At 36.3% G+C, this 12,235-nt stretch overlaps 1 protein-coding gene and 1 long non-coding RNA gene across 2 annotated transcripts in view; one reads left to right on the forward strand and one right to left on the reverse strand.

Annotated features, from left to right (window-relative positions):
• The window catches only part of LOC118146914 (uncharacterized), a 336,502-nt gene that overhangs the window by 156,534 nt on the left and 167,733 nt on the right, over positions 1-12,235 (reverse strand). The window lies entirely within an intron of this gene.
• LOC118146703 (keratin, type II cytoskeletal 8-like) overlaps positions 1-12,235 on the forward strand; it is a 125,868-nt gene that overhangs the window by 106,697 nt on the left and 6,936 nt on the right. The window contains exon 3 of the mRNA XM_078347730.1: positions 5,316-5,432. Coding sequence (XP_078203856.1) covers positions 5,316-5,432 — 117 coding nt within the window. The remainder of the gene's footprint in view (positions 1-5,315; positions 5,433-12,235) is intronic.

Here is a 12,235-nt window from a genome sequence, read left to right on the forward strand (position 1 = left end):
TATATGTCAAACTTCAAATTCCCCAGGTGGAAGTAAAAACCATTTTTGTTTTAATCTGATCCCTGCTTGTCTTGGAAGCCCTGATTTTCTCCCACAGCCATCTCGCACATTAGCATTACACAGTTTTGACCACACTCTGAGATGAGGGGGTCATCCTTTCCTCTCCATTTGTATGTGCTTTTCTCTTCCCCTCAAACACCCTCTCCTTCTATATCATGCAGGTTCCACTTGGAAAATAGAAACAACGTTTTCATTTTCAATTAGAAACCTTTAATAAAGGAACCACATACAAAGTATTGGAGAGGCTGACAGAACAAAAAGGAAAGGTGAACTGATGAAGATATGAGTCACCACAGGAGACCTTACCTGAGGTGTGGAAGAGGAATGTTCAGAGAAAAAGCAGGTCATTTCTCTAATGACCAAGTCACCAAAAGGCAATTTAATGAATGACTCATTGACTGATTTATTTTTCCAAATTTACTTGTTTCCTGTAACTGCTTAGCTTAACCTGACCAGTTCCACATTTTCATGGCTTCATTTTATGAAATATTTACATTTATTTCAGTCAAGCTCTCTTGCTGTGGCTAGATTCAAGGGTAGAGAGAGAAAGAGTCTGTAACTCCCAAAAAGGTACTAGTAGAAAATATTTCCTTAAATGGTTCTTCTTAATATTCATATAATCATCATCAATATGTTATTTATAATTAAATATATGTGATAACTATATACATACATATATTCAGTAACATGCTTCCACATTTTTATGAATATATTTTTGACCTACACTAGAATATATTTGGTAAGTATATTTTTCTAAGGAGTATGTATTTTTTATAAACCTCAATATATTAGTAAAGTATATTAAATAATTATTCCTTGGTGATGTTTGATGGAGGAGTAACACTTAGCAATATCAAGTGGTAACATGATTGGGATAGAATTCCCAGTTATTCATAATTATGGGTATCTCTAGGTTCCTATGGGACCAGATGATGCTTTTTGATCATTAATGTTGATATGTTTGCAAACTGGTTTTTGACTTGGGAAGACATTTTATCATACATAATCCTGACTACATTGGTAGAGAAACTTTGAAGTGTTTGTTTATAATAATCTCTGTGGCTTAACCAGAACCCTGGTGCAGGGGTCACAGACAGGATGGAGCTAGGCAAGGTGTACCAGCAAGAGACATAGATATGAAAGCAAAAATCTTTATTAATTAAATTGAGAATCATAGAACAGCTATGTTTGTGGCAGGAACCCATGTTCGAATCATTGAATTATTTCTGGGGTAGGGGCAGTATATCATGGTTACTTCATCTCAGAAACTTCACAATTCTATTCCTCAGCAGCCCACAAAAACCATCTAGATCCAACTGGTGCAATGACCCTGGCAATCATTTAATATGAAAAGAACAGCAAAGGCTCAGTATCACTGGAAGAATTTTCTAAGGGGTTTATCCACAGCAGAACTCATGAAAACAGTGATTTTTTAAAAAACTCTAATCTCTGTATTATAAATTTTGATTGCATCATTGTCCTATGGAGGGAAGGATGACGTCACAGGTACCAGAGGTGGGACAAGGACCTGGAATTCATAAGCAGCTACTACATACTCCATGACAACTAGGGACACTAAAGCCTAAAGAAGAGAAGATTGTACAAAAACCTTTTTCTCATCTAGCTAGTAAGTATTGCACCTTGATGACGACATAGGCAACTTGAAGCTCTGCTGAGCTCAGGTGAATCCTGGATACCAGGTGAAGCAGGAATCCTCCTCAACTATGAAGCCACACAACATAAATAACCCATTCCTTCCCCTTCAGAAACAAAGCAAAAGGTCTGCTACCCAATGTTCATTTTGTTGGGAACTCTAAAATTTAGAATAAAAACATGCCAAGCCCTGAACATGAATGTATTCTACCAGCTATTAATGAGAGAGAATAAGCAAAGAAACATGCACTTACATACAAACATACATATGCACACGCATATAGTAAGTCAGAGCCTTATCTCAAAGAATCTGAGAAAGAAACTAAATCAATTCTCCTCTTCGTTGCTAAGAGATTTGTTTCTACTTCATTTATGCAACCCCTTCTACTTAGTATAATATAAGCAGTATAAGTTATACTTTGGGTATATTAACTTATATATTGTGGTGTTTAATAAAATGACTAACTGAATAAAGCAATGAATGAAACACTGGGCATTAGAACTTCTATCATCCTCAATCACATGGGATTCAGGCTTGCAGTGTTCCTATTCTTCCCTCTTGTATTCAACCAGAATAACATATTTCCACATTCAAGTTAGATGGCTTATAATTGATCCTTGATAGATTTAGAAGGCCTTAAAAATCTGTTAGCAGTTCAAGACTGATACTTCTAGTGAACCAAATGATAAATGTGATAACTTTGGAGCACATTTTTCAGCACTTTTTTTTTTCTCAAAATTTTATTATTATCTAGGAAGAAAAAGGAAGACCAGGAGAGCAGGTGAAATGCACCAAAGGATTTTTCTGGACTTTATTATCCAACATGTGTTTGAATCTCACCCTAAAGTAATGTGGGTCAGTAAATTTCTTAAAGTTCAGAAACCTTTTTCCTGTGCTGCTCTGAGTCTAGTTGAGGCACTGATGCTGCTAATTAGTAATTGTAAAGAAACTAAATTATGGTTCGTTATTTAAACATAAAAAGTTGTTTGTGGCTTAGAGCTAAATAATACTATGATGCTAAACAACTAGATGATAAAAAATAAAAAGGTTGTTTATCTCCTTTAAGGGGTCATTAATATTGAAAGGTCTAATATCAAAATAGAAATGTCTACAGCACTGAGACCTGGACTGCATGGAGGAATTAGGTTTCTGCAATTAGAATATCATGTGTGATAGAAAAACAAAGCAGTACTCTGCAATGTCACGAGAAAAGCAGGCATAACAAATGTAAAGAAATGTGAGATTATAAACATGACTATGATATTTACAATTTTGATGATACGACAAACACATTTGTGACTTCACAGACTGCTATTAATACTATAAACTTCAACCTTGATAAATTCGTTTTATCAATTGAGTGAGTGCATAAGGAAAATCTTCCCTTCTTATCTTTCATGTACAGTCTAAATCAAATGTAATTTTTTGATCTCCCGTGGCACATAAAAGAAGAGAGAAGAGATTCAGACTGACTATAGATTTAGGACTCTCAAGCCACCCACATAATGGTAGCTCTTCTCATGAGACTACCAAATAATGTCAGCCACTGACAAGGTTTAGACGTGTTGCAGAGCCCGTTGGTAATGAGTCTTCAGGAATGCTGGTGGTACCCAAAAATATTAATATTGGGCCACATTAATGCTAATTCTAATTTGCTCCATATTTTTATCTTTGCTAAATTACATCTTACATATAAAGTTTTCCACAGTTTAAGACCATGAATCATAAGTATTCTTGAATGCATATTTTGTAACAATTGAAAAGTTATTATGTTCTCTGTTTTCTAGAATATTTGAAAGAAACAACTTAGGGTGCAACATAGAATATGCCTTCCTATTTATATTGAAAAGATGCCAGTGAATTTACAGCAAGAGAAATAGAGGTGAGAGAAAGATTTTACAATGGCTGATCTACTTTAATTCTTTTTCTAAATTCAAGTTATTATTTCTTAATATTAGTTAATAAATTCTACTCTGGTTGGATTTCTAACTTACCTGTAGGCTATCACAGCTCTTTCCAAACTGTGGTCATGTAGTCAAACCACTACACAATATTAACAAATGGCATATTCACATGGTGCCCAAGCATATAGTCAAACTTTCCTCACCAGAAACAAGCACAGAAGATTATTTCTTACAGTTGATTGTGTGAAGATTAAATACTCAATTGCAAGGAGACCAAGATTAAGAAACATGTACAGAATTCAAACTGCCCCTTTCACTGTTGGTGTATAAGGTTCTTCCGGTTGCATATTGTTGTGTAATAAGTCACTTCAAAACCTAGTATCTTAAAAAAATATTATTCTCATAAATCCGCACTTCAGGCCATCTATACTAAATTTCGTATTAACTGGGACAACTCAAAGCATGGGATCTAGTATCTTCTGTATGCTTCCTCATTCAAATATGATGTGTGGATTAGAAAGATTCAAACAGTGGGGTGATAACCCAATAGAACTTTTAGAAACTTCACTGTGAGTTATATGAACCACTTGCTTTTCCAAATAAAAAGAAAACATGAAACAAGAGTAGACACACCTCCAGAGTAGAAAACACAATATTTAAGTTCTGAAGCAGAAAATCCTAGTTGAAGGTTCTAAGTACCTACTGTATCCTGTGACCCATCTGACAAACATATAATTTAGTACAATCGATTTCAAATGGAAATGCTCCATCAAAAAACATTAGTAATGATTAGAAAGGAAAGAATAATCAATAAATAAATATAATTCAAAAAATTGGATAAAAGACACATAATAAAGATAAACATCATATGGCACAAAAATTGTCACAGACTTTAGAAGACAATATTAAGAGATTTTTCAAAATGCAAGTGTCTTAGAGAAAATAAAATTAACTCAAATATATAATATATATATATGCATAGTGTGTGTTAAAATAAAATAAATATATATATATAATGAATTAACAAAAAGATAACTGTGAAAAAATTAACAGAGGATTAAAATAAAGCATACCTTGGAGATATTGCAAATGAGTTTGATATCACAGCAATAAGACAAAAATACTGCAATAAAATAAGTCACATATATTTTTTGGTTTTCCAGCACATATAAAAGTAATATGTATACTACACTTTATTAAGTGAACTGAATTATGTCTAAAAAAATTCTTAACTTAAAAGGCAATTATCAGAATCTCCAGAGAACATTGATCATTTTGCTAGCGGAGAGTCTTGCCTGTGTTGGTGGCTGCTGACAGAACAGGGTAGTGGCTGATAAAGGTTGGGATGGTTGTGAGAATTTCCTAAAAGAAGACAACAATGAAGTTTACTGCATCAACTCTTCCTTTCACAAAAGATTTCTCTGTAGCATACCATGTTGATGGGTAGCACTGCACCCACAGCAAAACTTCTTTCAAAATTGGAGTTAATCCTCTCAAGCCCTGCTTCTGCTTTATCAACTAAATTTATGTAATATTTTAAATCCTTTGTTTTCATTTCAACAGTGTTTATAGCTCTTCACCAGGAGTAGATTCCTTCTCCAGAAACCACTTTTTCCTTTATAAATTTCCCAGTCTCAGGTATGTCTTCCTTAGCAGTATAAGAATGAACTAATATAAAAATTATTATTATTTTGCAGCAACATGGATGGGACCTGAGGCCACTGTCCTAAGTAAACTAATGCAGAAACAGAACATTGAGTACACTGGGCACAAGGAAGAAACAGCAGACACTAAGGCCTACTTGAGTGGAAAGGGTGAGAGAAGGGTAAGGGTTATAAAGCTATCTATTGGGTACTATGCTCAGCTCACTACCTGGGTGACACAATCATTTGCACACCAAACCCCAGTGACATGAAATTATTCATGTAACGGACCTTCACCTGCATCTCCTAAACCTGAAATCCAAGTTGAAAAAACATATATATTTTAAAAGAGCTTCATATTTAGCCATATGTCATTTAAATATTCTGACATATAAAAGCTTTCAAATAATATAAAAACTATTACATTTATAAGAAACAAGAGAGCCCCTACTTAAATAAAACTAAAATGTAGTAAGTACATTCAAATAAAAATAAAAAGGATTGTGCTGGGCACAGTGGCTCACATCTATAATCCCAGCACTTTGGGAGGCCAAGGTGGGAATATCAGGTGGTCAGGAGTTCGAGACCAGCCTTACCAACATGGTGAAGCCCCGTCTCAACTAAAATACAGAAATTAACCAGGCATGATGGTACACACCTGTAATCCCAACTACTCAGGAGGCTAAGGCAGAAGAATCACTTAAACCTGAAAGGTGGAGGTTGCAGTAAGCCAAGATCACACCATTGCATTCCAGCCTGGGTGACAGACTGAGATTCCTTTCAAAAATAAAAAATAAAAAGGACTAGAGGGACAGAATATTTAACATACAATGTAAAAAGCTGTGAAGTGATTGCTTTTATCTTAATGACAGTCTAAAGCCATTATAATCCATTAAACTATAACTTCTTTTCAAACCCTTGAAAGGAAGAGGGCTCAGCACAACCAGATAGCCTTAAATCTAAAGTAGGGCGAGAGCCTACAAGCAGAGATAGGAGATGAGCTCTGGATTATTTTCAGTCACACAGAGGAGGAAGGTGGAACTGCCATACAGAATAGTAAGAATTCAGGTAAAATGTTTAGTAAAATTCTAGAGACCAAATGTAGGCTAGTATGACAGTACAGAGATCCTGAAAGACATAGACAAAAGAGGAGTTGTGTTCACTCACCATTCGTATCGATGGACTTCACCAGTTACTCAACAGAACTACAGGGACAATTAAGAAGCCAAAGAATCCCTTCCACAGTGGCAGGCCTTGGGACAACAAAAGATTTTGCTATTAAATTATTCTCCTCTTTTGAACAGAAGATTTGTGTAACTGGAAAAAAAAAAAAAAGTAAACCTTCTGTCCCCAAGAAGCAGGTGAAGACCCATGGCAGCCATAGGAGGGAAAACAAAAACAAAAAATAAAACATAAAAAACTCTCTACCCTTAGAGGAGGGGCAGAAAACCTTCCTCATCCCAAAACTTAGAGAATCCTTTCATTGTGGGAGAGGTATGCTCATTAGGAAAACCCTACCCCTGAGGAATCTAATGGACCAACGCGTAACAAAGGAAATGGAGTCTTTCCTTATACCACCCATACTGCTATGGAAATCCTCTTTATTTTTCCATACTTAGCCAAATTATCACCATGTTTTATTCTCTTCTAATTTCTTCCTATTATAATATTCATTCATTCATTCTTTCAACAAATATTTGAGAATCTGCTATATGTTGCTAGGTATGAGGTTGCAGAATTGAGCAAAATAAAGAAATCCCTGGCCTTCAAAGTGTGTGTATTCTAATAGAAGGTATGTAAATAACCAAATAAACATACATGTTACCCTGAAGTAAATAATAAAAAATCAGAGTGACAGAGCACACATAGATAGGGTATTCAGAAAGCCTTATTGAGGGTTACTTTGAAGCCAAGATTACAAACAATTCAGAGAGCAAGGGAGGCAAATATCTAAGGAAAGTGCATTTCTGAGAGATGAGAAAGTGAAAATGCCCTGATGCTGGGATGTACTTGGCATGTTGAAGGCACAATAAGGAGACAGATGTAATGAGACCAGGTAAATGAAGAGGAGTACACTGATTATTCTTTCTCATTCTGTTACACGATTCCTTTGTACCTTTCACATTGTACTTACATTATTAATTATATGTTGAGGTGTTTTATGAAATATTGGTATTGCCTGGCATAAATTATAGTCACACCCTCACTCACCTATAAACAGGAAAAATACTGTTTTATTCATTTGAGACCCTCAATGCCTGACACTAAATGTTACTGTAATTGAAATCTGACTAAGACCAGTGATATGGTTAAGTTTTGAGACCCCACTCAAATCTCATCTTCAATTGTAATTCCCATAATCTGCATGTGTCAACAAAGGGAGTTGGTGGGAGGTGACTAGATCATGGAAGCAGTATCCTCTACGATGTTTTCATGATAGTGAGTAACATATCAAGAGGTCTGATGGTTTTGTAAGTGTCTGATAGTTCCTCCTTTACACATTGTCTGCTTCCATGTAAGACTTGCTTCTTCCCCTTCTGCCATGACTGTAAGTTCCCCGAGGCCTCCCCAGCCATATGGAACTATGAGTCAATTAAACATCTATAAATTACTCACTTTTGGGCAGTTCTTTATGGCAGTGTGAGAAGAGACTAATAGAGTTAATTGGTACGGAGGTAGTGGAGTACTACTATAAAAATATTTGAAAAATTGGAAGTGACTTTGGAACTGGGTAAAAGGCAGAGGCTGGAAGAGTCTAGAGAGCTAAGATGAAGACAGAAAGATCCAGGAAAGTTTGGAACTTCCTAGAGACCTGTTGAATGGTTTTGACCAAAATACTGATAATGATGTAGATAATAAAGTCCAGGCTGAGGTGGTCTCAGATGGAGATGAGCAACTTCTTGCGAACTGGAGCTGAGGTCACTCTTGCTATGTTTTAGCAAAGAAACTGGTGGAATTTTGCCTCTACCATAGAGATATATGGAACTTTGAACTTGAGAGAGATGATTTAGGGTATTGGGCACAAGTTTCTAATCAGCAAAGCATTCAAGAGGTGACCTGGTTGATTTTGAAAGTGTTCAGTTTTGTGTATTCACAAAGAGATGATTTGAAATTAGAACTTATATTTAAAAGGGAACCAGAGCATAAAAGTTTGGAAAATGTGCAGCCTGACCATGTATTAGAAAAGAAAAACCTATTTCCTGGGGAGGAATTCAAGCCAGCTGCAGGAATCTGCAAAAGCAAGAAGCCAAATGTTAATAGCCAATAATGAAAAAAATGTCTCCAGGTCATGACAGAGACCTTCACAGCAGTCCCTTATATAACAGACCTGGAGGCCTAGGAGGAAAAAAGCTTTCATGGGATGGACCCAGAGCCCCACTGCTACTCTGTGCAGCCATGGGATTTGGCACCCTGTTTGCCAGCCATGGCTAAACGGGGCCAGCATACAACTCAGGCCATTGCTTAAAGGGCAAAAGCCCCAAGCCTCGGCAGATTACATGTGGTTTTGGACCTGCAGGTACATGGAAGTCAATAAATGAGATTTGGGAATGTATGCCTAGATTTCAGAGAATGTATGAAATTGCCTGAATGTCCAGGCAGAAGTTTGCTGAAGGGATGGAGCCATCATGGAGAACCTCTGCTAGGGCAGTGTGAAAGAGAATTGTGAAGTTAGAGGCCCCACATTTTATAAGTGTTTGACAGATAAGTATCTGACAGAATCTAAACTGGGGCACTTTCTAGAGGAACTGTGAGAAGAAGTCCACCAGTGGAAGTGAGAACAGAAGATCCACTGACAGCTTGCATCATAGGCCTAGAAAAGGCACAGACACTCAATGCCAGCCTGGGAAAGCAGCCAGGAGGGGGACTGTACCCTGAAAAGCCAGGGGGTGGAGCTGTCCCAGCCATGGAAGCTCACTTCTTGCATTAGGGTTTTTTGGATGTGAGACATGGAGTCAAAGGAGATCATTTTAGAGCTTTAGATTTAATGACTGCCCCATTGGATTTCAGACATGCAGGGGCCTATAGACCCATAGTATGGACCAATTTCTCCCATTTGGAATGGTAGCATTTGTCCAATGCCTGTACCTCCATTATATCTTAGAAGTAACTAACTTGCTTTTGATTTTTCAAACTCCTAGGTGGATGGGACTTGCCATGTCTCAGATAAAACTTTGAACTGAGACTTCTGAGTTAATGCTGAAATGAGTTAAGATTTTGGGTGACTGTTGGGAAGGCATGATTGGCTTTGAAATGAGAGGCCATGAGATTTGGGAGGGGCCAAAGGTGGAATAAAATGGTTAGGCTTTGTGTCCCCACCCAAATCTCATCTTGAATTGTAATCTCCATAGCCCCATGTTCTGAGGAAGGTGATTGGAACATGGGGGTGATGCCCCCCATGCTGCTATTATGTTAGTGAGTTCTTATGAGATCTGATGATTTTATAAATGTCTGACTAATCCTCCTTCACATACTCACTGTCTCTCACCTACTGCCATGTTAGATGTGTTTCTTCTCCTTCTGCCATGAATGCAAGTTTCCTGAGGCCTACCCAGCCATGGGGAAGTGTGTCAATTGCTGATAATGATAACTCTTTTCTTCATAAATTACCCAGTCTTGAGCAACTGTTTATAGCAGTGTGAAAATAGACTAATACAACCAGCATTGGTATATCAAAGTAAATTATTTTCTAAAGCAAATGCAAAGATAAAATAAAGAAAATGCAAAATGATTTCACCTTTGCTATTGAAAAAAGATCCTTCCATATGTGTCTTCTCTGAATAAGCCAATCATTAGTTCATTTTCCTGGGGATGCCATCCACTTTCTTTGCCCCAGGCTGTATCTGAAACCAGTTCGGAGTCACTAAGAGTCTCCGCTATTACTGCAGGAGTATAGCTTATACAACCCAAATGACTGATATATCCATGTAACAATTCTATCTTTAGTGGAATTTCTGAAGCAAGAACTAAAGGTTAGTTTGAGAGAAAAACTGATTCTGCTCTTGAATTTCTGAATATCTGGTTTAGAAGGCACCATGATTCTCTGGAATTGGTCTACACCTTGGCAAATTTCAATAGATTAAGGTTCCACTGTTAGGCTTCTATCAAACTAGTAATAATCCCTCTATTAATTCCCACTGTTTATAGGTGGAGAGTTTGCTTAAAAAATCTAGGATCTTGAGTAACCAAAATAGGTAAAGGAGGCAACCAATATATTTCTTATTATTAATCAATTTTCTCATTTACTAATGAAGGAGCTTCTACAATAAAATCTAGTCCTTTATTGTTCCAGCTTTCCACTATCCACAGGATTCTGATAGTCAGACTCTGACAAACAGGGATTTAATTCAAAATACAGAATCTTTTGTGAATTTGCTTCTTTGCACTTTTTCCATATCTTAAAGCAAAGATTCACATTTTATACTAAAATAGAAAAGAAGGCGCCAGAGAGAAAAATAATATTGGTACAATTTCATACATCCATGTTTAATACTTTCCAGAATTAAAATGCTCAATGAAGATTACAAAAGAGAGGTCAGATAGTTTAGCTTTGATACAAGAAACCATTTTAAAATTCTAATTAGATGAAAAAATAATATGGTTTTATAAATTAAATTCTGTAATCACTTCAGTTTAAATTTCCCTTCTGTTAATTTTTTTAAAGCAAGAAAACCATATTAAGCATGCTAATACTGATACCATACTTTTTTATCTCCTAAGTTCCAAACAACTGCTGATTAAAATAATAAAATCTCATCATAAGAGGGAAATTTAATGAGTTCTCATGAACAATTAAAAAGATTATTTGCATATTTTTAGCCTATTGGAGAAAAAAAATACCAAGCAGGAAAGGTTTAGCAATAATCACATGCTGAGAAGGAGGGGAGAGGGAAACATTAAATGGTTTTCTTATTCCTCCTGAAGCCATGGATAGCATTTCAGGAGGCTTGTTAACATGCACGCTAGAGTGACCTGGTTTATGGTTTACCAGTTCTCTTTACAGCTAGAGTGACCTGGTTTACCAGTTCTCTGCACTTAGACAGGTGTTTATTACAGGTGCCCCATCTTTGGTATTTTTATTCATGAAAAATTAGGAATACAGAAAAGACTCATGCCTGATTATGTTCACAGCAGTATATATTACATCTAAGGGCAGAGACAAATTCAACCCAAGGCAAGGCTTGATAAGCATTTGATAAGCTCTTTGGAGAGCCTATTCTATGATATTTACTCTATCATTCAGCCTGTGGTACATTGGAATTATGAAAATATCTGTCTGTGAAGTCAAGGTAGAAAAGTAAGGATCTGAAAAGAAATAGGCTTTAGATTCAAAACTGATGAGCCACTAATTATCAAATTATCTCAAGCAAGCAACTTTTCTCTGTATCTTTATAAGCTACACATGTGTAAACATGGTAATAACATCTATCTCTTAGAGTTGCTGTATTGATCACAGAGAATGTCTTTTTCCAGTTTCCTATATATAGAAGACACCCTGTTTGGCAGCTAGAGACATAAAACTTTCAAATAATAATAAACATCCATTAGCAGTCAAGCAGCACATGATTAATGGAGGGAATACTCAATCAATACTTTTTAAATATATAAAGTGTAAAAAATAATGTAGTCAATGGAGTCTTCTTTTACTGATACTAATGACTAGTGATAATTTATGTTACAGCGTACCTTTTGTCTATGCCTTTAATGAACCCTGACACTGGGATATACTTCTTTCAATATGGAACAGACAAACTAAAAACACTAACACACTCCTGTAGTATTTATTTTCCTCTTGTTGCCCCACATCTCATCCTCTCATTTTCATTTCAGCCTTAGCTCTGGTGAGCTGTGCTGACACATGCTGATGTAGCTTCACCCAAAGGCAAGCCACACTGTTTGTTTTCCTGCCTCAAAACTGTTTCAGGAGCCACAGCATCCCTCTTAGATTATACAAGCACAACCTATAAATGCAAGAT

Source organism: Callithrix jacchus, chromosome 13 (genome assembly GCF_049354715.1).
Source record: "Callithrix jacchus isolate 240 chromosome 13, calJac240_pri, whole genome shotgun sequence".
In the NCBI taxonomy this organism is placed as follows: Eukaryota; Metazoa; Chordata; class Mammalia; order Primates; family Cebidae; genus Callithrix; species Callithrix jacchus.